At 42.6% G+C, this 12,885-nt stretch overlaps 1 protein-coding gene across 1 annotated transcript; it reads left to right on the forward strand.

Moving 5' to 3' along the window:
- The first annotated feature begins 1,095 nt into the window (after positions 1-1,095).
- LOC128437693 (TBC1 domain family member 10A) lies at positions 1,096-11,240 on the forward strand. Its single transcript, XM_053419879.1, has 9 exons — positions 1,096-1,955; positions 3,356-3,455; positions 4,539-4,646; positions 5,008-5,114; positions 5,207-5,321; positions 5,969-6,034; positions 6,901-7,090; positions 7,207-7,361; positions 8,552-11,240. Exons 1-9 carry the CDS (start codon positions 1,774-1,776, stop codon positions 9,062-9,064), a joined length of 1,536 nt encoding a protein of 511 aa, XP_053275854.1. The 5' UTR covers positions 1,096-1,773; the 3' UTR covers positions 9,065-11,240.
- Positions 11,241-12,885: the final 1,645 nt, after the last annotated feature.

Genomic DNA, 12,885 nt, shown 5'->3' on the forward strand with positions numbered 1-12,885 from the left:
TTCCCCCTGCTACTTAGTCTAAAGGGGTTTTATATTGTGTTTTATTTATGTTGTATATATTGGTTTATTTTTGTCGTGCACTGGTTGCTGGTTGTACATCAAATTGCCCTTGAAGGATAATAACGATTTTCTTTTATGGACAACTTTAGTTAATCACAAGCTGCACAAACCAAAAAAGAGCAGCAGAGGAACCCAGCAGCCAGCAGGGGGCAGCCTCAGGACATCACATGGAAACAAGCAGACTGTGATTCTTGTAAGGCGTCAAAGGACAACGTTGGAAACTACTCCAACAATAGGTTTTTAAAGCATATTAAATCTTCCAGTATCTAAAATCCCAAAATATAAATGTAAGGCTGTCAAATATATGTAGTAAAGTGGAAAATATATTTCTCTGAAGTGTGTATCAAAAGCAGACAGAATGACACGGACACACACACGATAATTTGTCCGCTTAGTTCCTCACATGAATCAGCAGGCTGTGTGGCCTAGTAGGTAAAGTGTTCGTTCTCCAACGTCCACTTCGTGGGTTCAAATCCAACTCTTTCTCATCCTCATGCCGGCAATATAACTCTTAAAACTGGCAGGAATTCAATCACCTGCAAAATATATAACATTATGTAAAATTCATACAATTTAAATTGATTAAATACAAAAATTAAATGACATTAAAAAACAAAACAAAATGCGCGCAATAGTCTTCTGCGCAGGATGTGCGCAATGGGCTTCTGCACAGAATGTGCGCAGGGGGCTTCTGCGCAGAATGTGCGCAGTTCGGTTCTGCGCATGATCTGCAGTAGGCTTCTGCGCAGAATGTGCGCAATGGGCTTCTGCTCAGAATAAGCGCAGTGGGCTTCTGCGCAGGATGTGCGCGCGCAGTTTTTAATTTTTATTAATTTAATTTAGTTTAATTAGTTAATTTTTTATATTTAATTTAATTTAATAAAAAAAAGGTTTTAATATTTTAATTAAAATGGTTATGGTTCATTTTTGTGTTTAAATGTACATAGTACTAGATATTGTGCAATGAATAGGTGGTTGAAGTCCTGCCAACACGACAGCCTGACCCAGCTCCTGTGTCAACTGGTGTCCTGGTTCCACCCATGGCAGCGTAGTGGCGTGGAGCTGGCTCATCCCTGTGGTCCAGTGAGTGCATTTCTCCGCGCTGGTTCAGGGGTAAATGATGCTGGTCTTCACAGGTGACTGACCTATGCAAGCCTGTAGCTTTTTTAAGAGGCATTGGAGGGTAATTCCCATGAAGACCACAAGGGCTGGTTATAGCATGAAGACGCTGGAACAGCCCAGGACGACACTGGGTCTGTGACTCGTCCAGGAGCGGCAGGCGGACGTGATGACAGGGCAGCGTTCCACTGCTGAGCAAGTTCTAAACTTGTTAAACTGCTAGCACCGTTAGTTAATGGCCGTGACAAAGAAGTGAGTAACCTAGCATGAGTTAGATGAAGGTAAAACAACTGCAGGGATCATTTGGGAGTTTAGGCTAACTACTCAGTGGCTAGCTAATGTAAAAATCTGTAAAAGCCATCGCGTCAGCGCAGCTAGCTATCGCCAAACCTGTTTAAAGTGCTCTAGAAGCTGTGTCGTCACGATCCGCAACATTTACAGAGGAAATTGTTGTAAAAGTCAAGTCGGTAAATCATGACGTCGATGCTATTTGATCCGTCAACATATGCGGAGGAGCACTTTTGACTTTGGGCTGTCAACAAGCTCGCTGGCGTTAGCTATCCTGGCTAGCCAGCAGCTAGCACTCCTGCTACCATGGCCAGAATAGAAAACGGCCGTCAGTCGGCGGACACTGCGAGCATCCGGACCATCAGCAGCAGCCGCATAGACGACGAGGGCTCGGTGGGATCCGACTCCGAGATCAACGGCTTCACCAGCGACAGGCAGACCGATAAATATGGATTCATCGGCGGGGCGCAGCAGCACTCGGAGGCGTCGTAAGTTTCCTTCAACTTTTGTGATTTACACCCATTGATTTCAACTGTGTACTCGGGGCCAGGTATAATATATGTGGCGATCTAGTAATCCAGTGGAGACCAGGGTTTGAACGTGGTAGTTATGATGACATATTGTGTGTGTGTGTACCACAGAGCTCCTGGCCCGCTGCGTGGCACTGTGTGTTTTTACATATTCCCACTGTTGGTCTGTCAACATGGCTCATAGGAAAACATGAGCTGGAGTCATAATAACAAGAAGCATCGTTCTTCCTCGTTCTCTATTATACATGGTGTTTCTTGTGTAGATCTAATTTATCCCTCTCAGTTTTTGTGCAGCTATTCTTTTCCCTTTGAATGGATTCATTCATATCCTTGAGGCATGTTTCAGTCTTTTTTTTCGGTTCTGAGAAGGCCTCTGTTTCTTCCCTTTGCAGTGGGAGACTAAAGCCGACATTACAGAGCTAAAATAGTGGTGGGAGTGAGGGGAAGTTGTGCCAAGCTCTGGCTGTCTGTCTGGGAGCCCGCTGTTTTTTGGAGTTGTTGGCAGACTTGGAGCCACAGCTCTGGTGCCCTGTTACTCCGGGGCCTCTTTTGGCTCTCAGTTTTTATAGGTAGTCCCAAACCCAGAGTTTAACGTTTAAAGTGAAAGTTACTCATCCCTGTAAGGAGTCACTAGAAGCTGAAGTGGGAGTGTAACCTCTCGCTGCCCGGACCCACAAACATGAAGCCGTTTTTGTTCATAGAAAGAAGGAGGGCTTCCTGGAGTTTGAAACACTCTTTGAAGACATTTGAAGCCTACAATTACAGCCTTGTGCTGATGAGATGATTACATAGCTTCATAAAGCATCAGCCCTCATTCATAATGTAGGTTATACTTGCCCACATTTTCTTTTTCTGCCGGAGAATACAATGTGAAGTCCTTGCGTGTTCTTGGCTGTAAACGATTTGCAGTTAAATGACATCACAAGTCGGAACGATCCCTACTGCAGCTCTTTGAGGTTCTTTGCCATTTAACGGGCTATATATGAGTTTTTTGTCTTTTTATAGTCTCTTCAAAGCAAGTCTAGTAGTTGTTATGTTCAAAGGATGGCACAGTTCACTGACTGCGCATGAGTGATGGCCACACAGATCTGATGCCGAAAGCGGAGCCTTTCTGAGGATGTTGTCTTTTGAGTTTGCTACAAACACTCAACCTAGAAGAGCATCCTGCTAACAACCATCTCTTTGTTATTTTGAGGTTTATTTCCAATTTTCCTAATTGAAAATACACATTTTTTATTTGTTATATACCTGGCAGTGCTTACTTACCAAATAGGAAAGTCCCTTGGGTTTGATATTGTTTTAAAGAGCAAAATATGAATATGAATATGATGTTATTATTTTGTCTGTTGTGTCTCCAGAGCTCAGGATGTGCCTCCAGAGGTGCTCAGGCAAAGGGAGGTGAAGTGGCTGGACATGCTCAACCACTGGGACAAGTGGATGATCAAGAGATTCGACAAGGTCAGCACCAAGTGTTAACTCATTAACACAAAATGTCAAGTGGCTTTTTTTTAAATAAGTCTAGTATCTGTGCTTGCCACCATTGCATCAGTTTTTTTTTTTATCCTGCCATGTTTTGTACACAGCAGGATCAGACGAGGTAAATTACATTGCTCAAGCATTTGATTGCACAAGGACAATACTATTGCGGACACATTGTTCGCAGCTTCACTTGTCTAGCTGGTTCTCAGCTGAAACGCTCCAAGCGAATCAGCTCAAAGATGCAGCCTCAACCATTTTCCATGAATCAGCAGCAGGGCAGGACACGACCCATCCCTTTTATCGCCCTGTTAACGTGTGACAGATTGACAGTCTTAAATTCAGGGTGGGGCTGTTTAGGCTCCCTGGGAAACTGCTGTAATAAAGGTCTTTTGAATTTATCCTATAGCTGTACTCGTGTGCAAGTCAACTCTTCAGAATGAAAATCCCAAAGTTGTTTCCACTTCCCTGTTTTTGCCGGTGGGCTAAAAAAGGCATGCACTGAAGGTCGGAGTTTCTAATCCTTTATTCTGCGCCTTTGTTTTGTTTTACACAAACTTTACAGTCGAAATTGAACTCTCCTTGGGGAAGTGTGCCAGCTTCATATCAGAAAGGCAAACAAGAGGGACCATATTTCACTGTAATCAATCTGTTGCGTAAACAGTAGCTTGTGACTATATGTGACAGATTATAGTTGTGTCTCTGCTTGAGGTGCTTTTAGTTGATGTTTAGTAACTGCATACAGGATGTTTTGGGTCCATTCAGGTCACTATAATTATTTTTCATTTAGACTTTTTATGTACTGACAGGAATCCAAAACAGATATCTCACAAACTGGAGAGCAATAACTTTGTAGTAATTGTTGCTGAATATAAAATGTCAAATATGCCTTGAGCTGTTTTGGTCAGATACCTACAATACATTTGGAATGAATTCAAGAAAAAAAAGAAAAGAAAAAAGACCGCTCCACCAATATACATACTAGTTATCATAGCTATGTCTATGTCCCACTTGTTCCCTTCGTATCTTGCTTTATTTTACATAATGTTTGACTCTGTGGCTCAGGTGAGGCTGCGGTGCCAGAAAGGAGTCCCTCCGGCCCTCCGAGGCCGTGCATGGCTCTACCTGTCAGGGGGCAAGGTGAAGAAAGAGCAGAACCAAGGAAAGTTTCAGGTCAGAGAGCTTCTTCTTTCGTTTCCTCCTTACAGCTCTATTTATGCCGATCTTTGACCCTGGTTTCACTTTTAAATTGCATTTGAATTTGGTACTGAAACTGTGACTGTCCTACAGGGTTACTTCCTCTGTCGAGATCCCTGATTTGATTTTTGGGCACAGCACTGGAGATTTTTAACAGCTAATAATAATAGAAAATTTGCTCTCAATTAACTTTGCATGATAATTAAATGGAGTTCTTTTTATGCTAGAAATAATCCTTAGATCACTGAATCTTATGGAATAGCTATAACTAAATCATAGTTTGAAGGGCCACGGTGCTTTTACTGTGTAATAAAGTCTCCTCCATGTGTTTGGCCAGGAGCTGGATAGCCAGCCAGGGGATCCCAAATGGGTTGATGTGATTGAGAAAGATCTCCATCGACAGTTTCCTTTTCATGAGATGTTTGTGTCACGGGGAGGACACGGGTAAGTTGTGAGACGTGATGTGTGAGGGCTCAACTGGTGATTTGTTTCGCGTTTCATTCGTCGTAACTTATCTGTATGTTTATGCCTCACAGACAGCAGGATCTGTTTCGTGTTCTTAAGGCCTACACACTCTTCAGGCCAGAGGAGGGATACTGCCAGGCTCAGGCTCCCATAGCTGCTGTATTGCTCATGCACATGCCTGCTGAGGTACTGTATGCTTTCACTCCACCACAAACACCATATAAAGTATCTCCTTTGGTGTAAACGGGCTGTCTCCATACTGTGTTTACCAAGGAGGGATTAGTTGCCTGTGTTAATCAAACTAAGATCTGAGGGTTTGTTATATTTTGCTCTTTAAACTAGAAATCACATGAACACTTTTATTTGTGACCTTGAAGAAGACTATTTTTAACAGCAGAGACTCTACAAATGATGTCAATGGGGGATAAACCCTGGAGCTGCTGCAGACACTTAATAATGGATGAAACAGCCACAGTGACTTGACAACTGTTTATGTAAATGTTCTGATTCACAGTGATAAGCTGTGTATTCAAATAAAACTAGCTTCAGTATCGCTGTGACTCCACAAACTCACATACTAAATCGCTCATTGTTTGATGCTGTATTGTATAAAACAATAGATGTGGGAATAATTGGACTTAATTTTTTTTATTCCTTATGTATAAAAAGCATACATTATTAGGAGTTTAAATAAATTTAGTTCATAATGAAACTGTGGTGCAACAATCACCATATGATTGCGTAAAATTAAAATGTCCTCTACGTTAGTCGGTGGAGTTATGGAACTAAAACTTCCTGGCGTTATGTGACATCATCTGTGTTTGTCTCCACAGGATGCCTTCTGGGGGCTGGTCCAAATTTGTGAGAAGTATCTTCCTGGCTACTACAGTCCTGGCCTGGTGAGACTGAAATACAGACGAGCATTAATGATGAGCTCATCATGAGAGAATATGACTTCATGTGACACTGCTGTTACAAGAGCTGTACAGTAATCCACACTGACTTGCTGAGCCGACTGTTTTTGCAGATGTAGGAATTCTGTGGTTATAAGCGACTGATGAAACCGGGGAGGCGTTGTCAGACCATCATTTTACTTTGGGTTATTTATTTGCCAAGCTACATACATGAATTATGTTGTGTCATTACTTAGGTTGTGTGGTTACTGTCCAGTATTTTTTTTTTCTTGTTTTCATTCTTCTAAACACAATATCTAAAGAACGCCTTGAGAGAATGTCTTCTAATTTGGTACAAATGTTCGATTGCACTCAAATATTAACTGATATCAATTTGTCAAAGGTAAAGTTTATTGCGAACTTACAAAACATGTTTATTGAGTCTTGAACAAGATATCTTAATATCTTTTTCAAATTTTAGCCAGTTGTCATTTGAGCTCAGAGATTTATAGTTTAGTGGTTAAAGGTAAAGCTAAAAGTGATGTTATATGCAAGGGAACATCTGGAAGGACTGAAACTGCACTGGTTGGTGGAGGTATTCGATCACAGGGCTGTGATTCTAGTTTCTATATGATGAAGAATTGTGTAATGAAAGTATAGCATGTAGCTACAAAAGATGTTGGAAATCTGTGTTGTCATGCGGAGTGGGAAATGATTTACAAGTAGAGCAACATGATGCATTTGTACGTTTCTTCTTTTTTTTTTTTAAATGGATGAACATCCACGTGTGTATCAGGTTTCTGACCTAACAATGCAGAGTACAAACGTTTTTGTTTCCTCTTTTAATGCTGTCCTCCCTGTGTCTCCTCCAGGAAGCTATACAGTTAGATGGAGAGATCCTGAACGCTTTGCTGCGACGCGTCTCCCCACTTGCCTTCCGCCATCTTGAAAAACACAAGATCGACCCCATCCTCTACATGACTGAATGGTTTATGTGTGCCTTCTCCAGAACGCTGCCTTGGGCTTCTGTGCTGCGTGTCTGGGACATGTTCCTCTGTGATGGTAAACAATGACTTTCAGTGCTACACCTTCAGTGATAGACTTTCCGTGTTGTAGACAAGTAATACTTCAGGACTTCTTCACCCTGAAACTCACCTGGCTCTATCTCCTTCTCACAGGAGTTAAGATAATCTTGCGTGTTGGTTTGGTGCTGCTCAAGTGCATGCTGGGCACCCGGGAGAAGCTGAAGGCCTGTCAGGGCCAGTACGAGACCATGGAGCTTCTCCGGGCCATCGAGCCTCGATACATGCAGGAGGGTTACCTCGTCCGAGAGGTAAGAGCAGAGGAGCAGCAACATGTCGCCACAGAAACAATCCCTTTTAATAAGAATGTATGAGTTTTCAAGGCATTCGAGACAAGCTTTCAAATATGGTTGTCACACAAGGGGCTGGGTCATATTATGGCTACCTATATTTAAGCTATTTTGCAATTTCATGATATTTTCTCTCTTTGCTCCAGCTTAGCTCTGATGGGCCGTGATGTATTCATGACAGAGGGTGGAAAAGCCTCTTTCCCATGCAGTGATGTTTTCAGAGCACACAGACACACTCTCTACCCACGATGGGGCTATTAACACCTTATTTTTATACAGGAAAAAAGCTAAACACAGCACGGCTATGCTAAGGATGTTAGCCATCCTGCATTTAGCTGTTCGTCGTCATACAGGCTAGATTAATGTGTTGCAATTGGGAAAGCAAGATGAGCATCCCTTAATTATTTATTTTGTGACTAAATAATCTCACTCAGATGCTCAGACACTGAACCAGTACAAACAACCTATGGATGGGAAGCAAATTATTAATTTGATCAATCCTCAGAGATAGTTTTTTGTCGGCTCTCTGTAGCTATGCTTCTGGTTATGTTCAGAGGCCCCTTTCCCTGGGCTTCACATCACCCATAGATTGTATAGGCAACAGCTTGTTGAGGGAGGGAGGGATGAGCCTTGTTGATGAAGCTGATGCTGGTATTAGTGCGACTAATACCAGCATCACTATATGTGCTTTGTGGTATTGTGGCTAAAAGTTTTGTTTCACTGGCAAAATCCTTTAATGATGTAGTGGCTGTCATTGGGGATGAAATAAAGGGAGAACAGTCAGTGTTCACAAATGTAGCCAAAGGACCAGCCGAGTCTGAGAGAGTGATTTAAAGTGGTACAGAGACAAATTGACCAGAGTGCTGGCTGGCCAGTGTCTGGTTCCTGTGTGCGAGTCTTGTGTGAGTATCTGTCCATGTTAACAATACCCCCTCTTATACGTGGGGCTGTCTCGACAGTGAGTGTTGGTGTATCTGCAGCAACCCCAAGGCCCTCTGGCATTTACAGACAGAGTTCACATTTGAGCTCAATGGCCAAACATGGAAGGAACATATTTTCCAGCAAGGGCTTCTCTTGTTGCTTCACATTCCCCTGACTATGATCTATATGACTCCAGCTGTGACCTGATGACGTGATTTTTCCTGTTGCAGATTCTGGAGGTGCCAGTGACTGCACGAGAAGTGGAAAGAGAGCATCACACCCAGCTGAAGCGCTGGAGGAAGAACCGCGGAGAGCTTAACTTCAAACCGCCTCCCAGGATGCACGGCGCAAGGCTCGTCATGTTGGCAGAGCCGCCAAGGCGCCAGGACCTGCAGCAGAACCCCACTATTGTACTGGAAGTGCCTCAGCCCATCTCGCAGCTGAAGAAGGGAAAGGAGGAGAAGAAGAGCAAGAAGAAGAGGAGCATGAAGAAATCCCAACCCATTATGGAGGTCCCCAACCCTTACCCTCTTTCAATCGACCCTCCACCTCCACCACCACCCACAGAGCCACCTGCCCCACCTCCGGTTAGGGTTGAGACAGCCGAGGCTGTACCACAAACTGAAACAAACTCAACTCACCAGCAGCAAGAGCCTCCTACAGTCCTCCCCCCTGCCAAAGAATCTCTTCTTCAGCGATCCACACAAAGCCTTTGCAGCACAGACCAGGACACTTACCTGTAGCTCCACGTCTGTCAGTGTGTGTGAGTGAAACACCAGCACCCATCAGCCAACAACCAGCTGGCTTAGTCAGCATCACTATCACATTTTTTTCTAGTGTTAGACTGTTTTATATTCATTCTTTAATTTCAGAAACTGTTACGCCTATGATATTATTGTTGTTCCAAAAACCTAGTTGCTAAACGTAAAACTGCTTTGATGCCATTTCTCCACATGAACCTGCTGTGATCTCCTTATCTTATCTTAATGGTTTTACTCAGATCTAGGTGTCCTGTTTACAAGGGAGACACGTTACTGAATTTTTTAAAGCTAGGTCATTTCTCCAGACAGGTGTGGTTTAAATGGGACTCAAAGGACAATGTGGTGCCACAGCTCATAGACTGTCTGCTGAGTAGCGAACAGTGGTAGCAAGGTCTCGCCAATACAGGCGCTCGTCCAATTGCACGTCAGGTTGAACTGTCATTCACGACATTTCACCTCATTTTCATAGCATCAAATAACTCATTTAAATCAAACTTACTGGAAAACGAGCACTTGTATCCCATCCACTAACATGGAGTAGGTAGGGTTTATGACCTTTACTACAGCCAGCCACCAGGTGGCGATCAAGATGCTTTCGCTTCACTTTGGGGAGCTGTCATGTGTCCCTCTTTTTGTACAGTCTATGCTAGTATTGTGCAGCAGTGGACACAAACCCTTTTCAACTTTCAAACTACTTTAGCCAATATGTTTCATGAGGGGTTTTGTACACTAGAGGGCAGTGTTAAAAAGGTTTTCTCTTACCTGTTAGAGAAACCAATCACAGCAGGGATGGGCTTCCTTTTAGGAGTCACTCAGTTTGGGAGATATACGTTTGATAATGATGTTGGATTTCTTCTTGTCCAGTAGGGAAACTTTTTCCCAACTTGCATTTCATGTTTTATATTCTTAATTTTCAGCTGAAAATTATCTTCTTCAATTCATGACCTCACACCACATTGAGTTCATGCTAGTTGTCCTCTACAAAGCACTATTATTTAAAGAACAGTGTAAACATTAATTTGTGCTCTCATGTGTTTCAGAATCTTTTTAATAGACACAGTTAATCTCTGTATACCAGTGTGCCAGGCACATCTAGCCACTTTAAATCAGCAGTAATTCATGTTGCCTGGGCAGCAGAGAGGAGAACACATTCCTCATAGTGTCCCACATGTTTGCCTTGTTACGAGCCAATCGTCTAAAAAATGTCTCTTGCCAAATTTTAATCTGTGTAGTGTATGTGTATGTCTTTGTTTCCTGTCACAGCCGGGGCAGTGAGTTAGTGGAGGTTCGTGCACTTGACGTAGCTCTACTATCCATTTGGGGCCAAGCAGATCTGTTGGTCTAGTTTGTTGGGTTTATTTCTTTTTAAATATTTTTTTGCTAGAATATCCAAAGCCAATCAAGACTGTTGTTTTGAGACGATCTCCGACCACTTCCTGTGACCAGACTGATTCCATTAGCACAGACAAGGGATCATTAAGTGATTTCAAGATTTACTGGGGTATTTCTTGCATGAGAGCCCTCATATCTTTGGGAAATTGGGAGATAAGCAGGGGTTGTTAGGCTCTTTTGTCTTGTAATTTTCATCACAATGATAAATGAGAAAGGGAGTTCTGACAAGCACAAGTACATATGTGGGATGTGTTTGTGTGTAAACTTAATAAATACAATTCTGCTTTAAAAAAAATGCATTTTAGGTCAGTTATAAACAAACCAGTGGGGTTTTAAAACAATAACACATGTTCGAGCAGTCACTTGTCTATATGCAATAGTTTTTTAAGTTGCTTGTATTTCACACTTTACACATGTTCTATTTAAATTTAATGCTTTTTCTGTAGATATGACATGTAAAATAACAATTTGTTTTGTAATGAAATCTATTTTTCAACATTCGATTCCATATTTTATCCAGCATTTAAGAGAAACTTTAAACCAGTTGCAGTCTCAGACAATATATCTTACATCCTTATTTGTAACACTATAGGGGGAAATGTTAATTCATATGGAATAAATGGGCAACTCCTGCCTGTGAAAATACTTTTCTCCAGACTGGTATTTTACCGTTCTCATTACGGTGATAACAGATGTTTGACAACCATGACGCTGTTCGCATCATTGTGAGTTTAACTTTTACAAATAAAGTTTTATTTAAAGCAAACTTGCAGCATTTCCGTTGTGTTTCTTTTTTGGATTCGCAGTAGCATTATGGTTGACATTTTCAATGCAATGTCTCATATTCTCCAGCAGATGGCGCACCAGAGTCATCACTTTGAAAGCAGTGGTTCCCAACCTGGAAGAAAAGGTCAAAGGTTTCCAAAGATGTTTTCATTTCCATTTTCTACTGCATATGTTTAATAATGTGCTGCATTTGTTATGAAGACATTCATTACACTTTTGCATTTCATTTAATAAGTATGCCTCTTTAATATGACACAACAGCTCCTTTAACAATACATCTGTGTGTGTGTACCAGCAGCTACCCAGCATGCCTAGGCCTAGTGCGTCACTAATGTCCAATCTGACCATACTCTATATTATAACCTCTTGCAAAGGACCAAGGAAGGAAACCACATTATGTGGCAGAGAAAACGTATAAAACTTGACTGTATAATGTCCAAAATTGATCATCTCAGATCAGACTATGGTACAGTGTCTTATTAAGTTGGGGTCAGTGGCCTGGTGTCTACGTGTCTGAGCATCCTGTACACATTTGACCGGTCTCCTCTGAGGCTTTCCTTATCAACTTGATCAGGAAAGGCAATTCCTGCTCCCTTCTCCTCGTTTAGACTAATGACAGTTAACTACTATTTTCTTAATTTGCCGTTTGACCTCTTTTCTCCACCTTGAGGCGTTGGGCTACTTGAAGTTTTTGCCTCAGGCTTTAAAGAGTTCATCTTAAATTGCTACCTTGATGACCTCAGTAAGCCCGCTAACTCGTTTCCAATCGTCCAGGAAGGCGTGAGCTGCAGCTGCTGACCTCTGGCCATCAGCAGCTCAGTGTTGTGATCAAATGAGTGTTGTAGGTAATTTGGAAACAGTCATTGTCCTCAAAAGAATTGTTTTATTTATTGTATATTGTCAGAGTGACTTTCGGGAGACGAGGTGCTTATAGACAGTATTCATACAGTATCTTTCTTTGAAGGGAGTACCTGCCAATAGCTATTAATCATACTTACCAGTGATGTCATTCCACGAAGCCATTATGGACCATTACGGGATCTGTTGATGTTTGCCCACATGAGGCACAGCAACAGTTAATGCTCTCGGTCCCTGAGGAATGCATGCACCGTCACGCTTTCCCTCTTTGCATCGGACACCTGGCCCTCTTTCAGTGCCACCGTTCCATTTACATCTCAAAGGGCCACGACCAAGAAGGCTCCCTCTGTGCTCCCTTCCTAACTCCAGAAATGATCTGATTTATCTCTTCATCAACGGAAATATACGCCTTTAGAGGGCCATCCCGCCTCTCTCTCGTCCCCAGCTAGCAAGGGACGGGAGAGCGAGCGGTAAAAGGGGAGACTTGTGATCCTCCGTGTGATCCCGGACCCAACGGACCCCTGTCACAGTGCTTGATTCATGTGATGCGGGCGACTCTCTTTCTGCTCCCAGGCTCAATGTGTTAAGGCAAAGCAAAGGCGCCTGTGTTCCTGAGGTATCCGATTCCCACGTTTGATGGAGCATGACAGGTTGGCTCAGGTCAAATTAAAAAGGCGGCGGTAACAAATATGAGGGCAGACATTGTGATCGTCTGCGCAGGTGAACTTTCCGTGGCAGTGGGAATAGAAACGTACTTATTGCACCGA

The sequence above is a fragment of the Pleuronectes platessa genome, chromosome 4, assembly GCF_947347685.1.
Source record: "Pleuronectes platessa chromosome 4, fPlePla1.1, whole genome shotgun sequence".
Classification (NCBI taxonomy): Eukaryota; Metazoa; Chordata; class Actinopteri; order Pleuronectiformes; family Pleuronectidae; genus Pleuronectes; species Pleuronectes platessa.

Bases quoted from the DNA above. Each gene is read 5' to 3' on its own strand.
- LOC128437693 (XM_053419879.1), top strand. From the start codon at position 1,774: ATGGCCAGAATAGAAAACGGCCGTCAGTCGGCGGACACTGCGAGCATC. The intron at 7,091-7,206 runs GTAAACAATGAC...TCCTTCTCACAG, and splicing joins GGACATGTTCCTCTGTGATG to GAGTTAAGATAATCTTGCGT. The intron at 7,362-8,551 runs GTAAGAGCAGAG...TTCCTGTTGCAG, and splicing joins AGGGTTACCTCGTCCGAGAG to ATTCTGGAGGTGCCAGTGAC.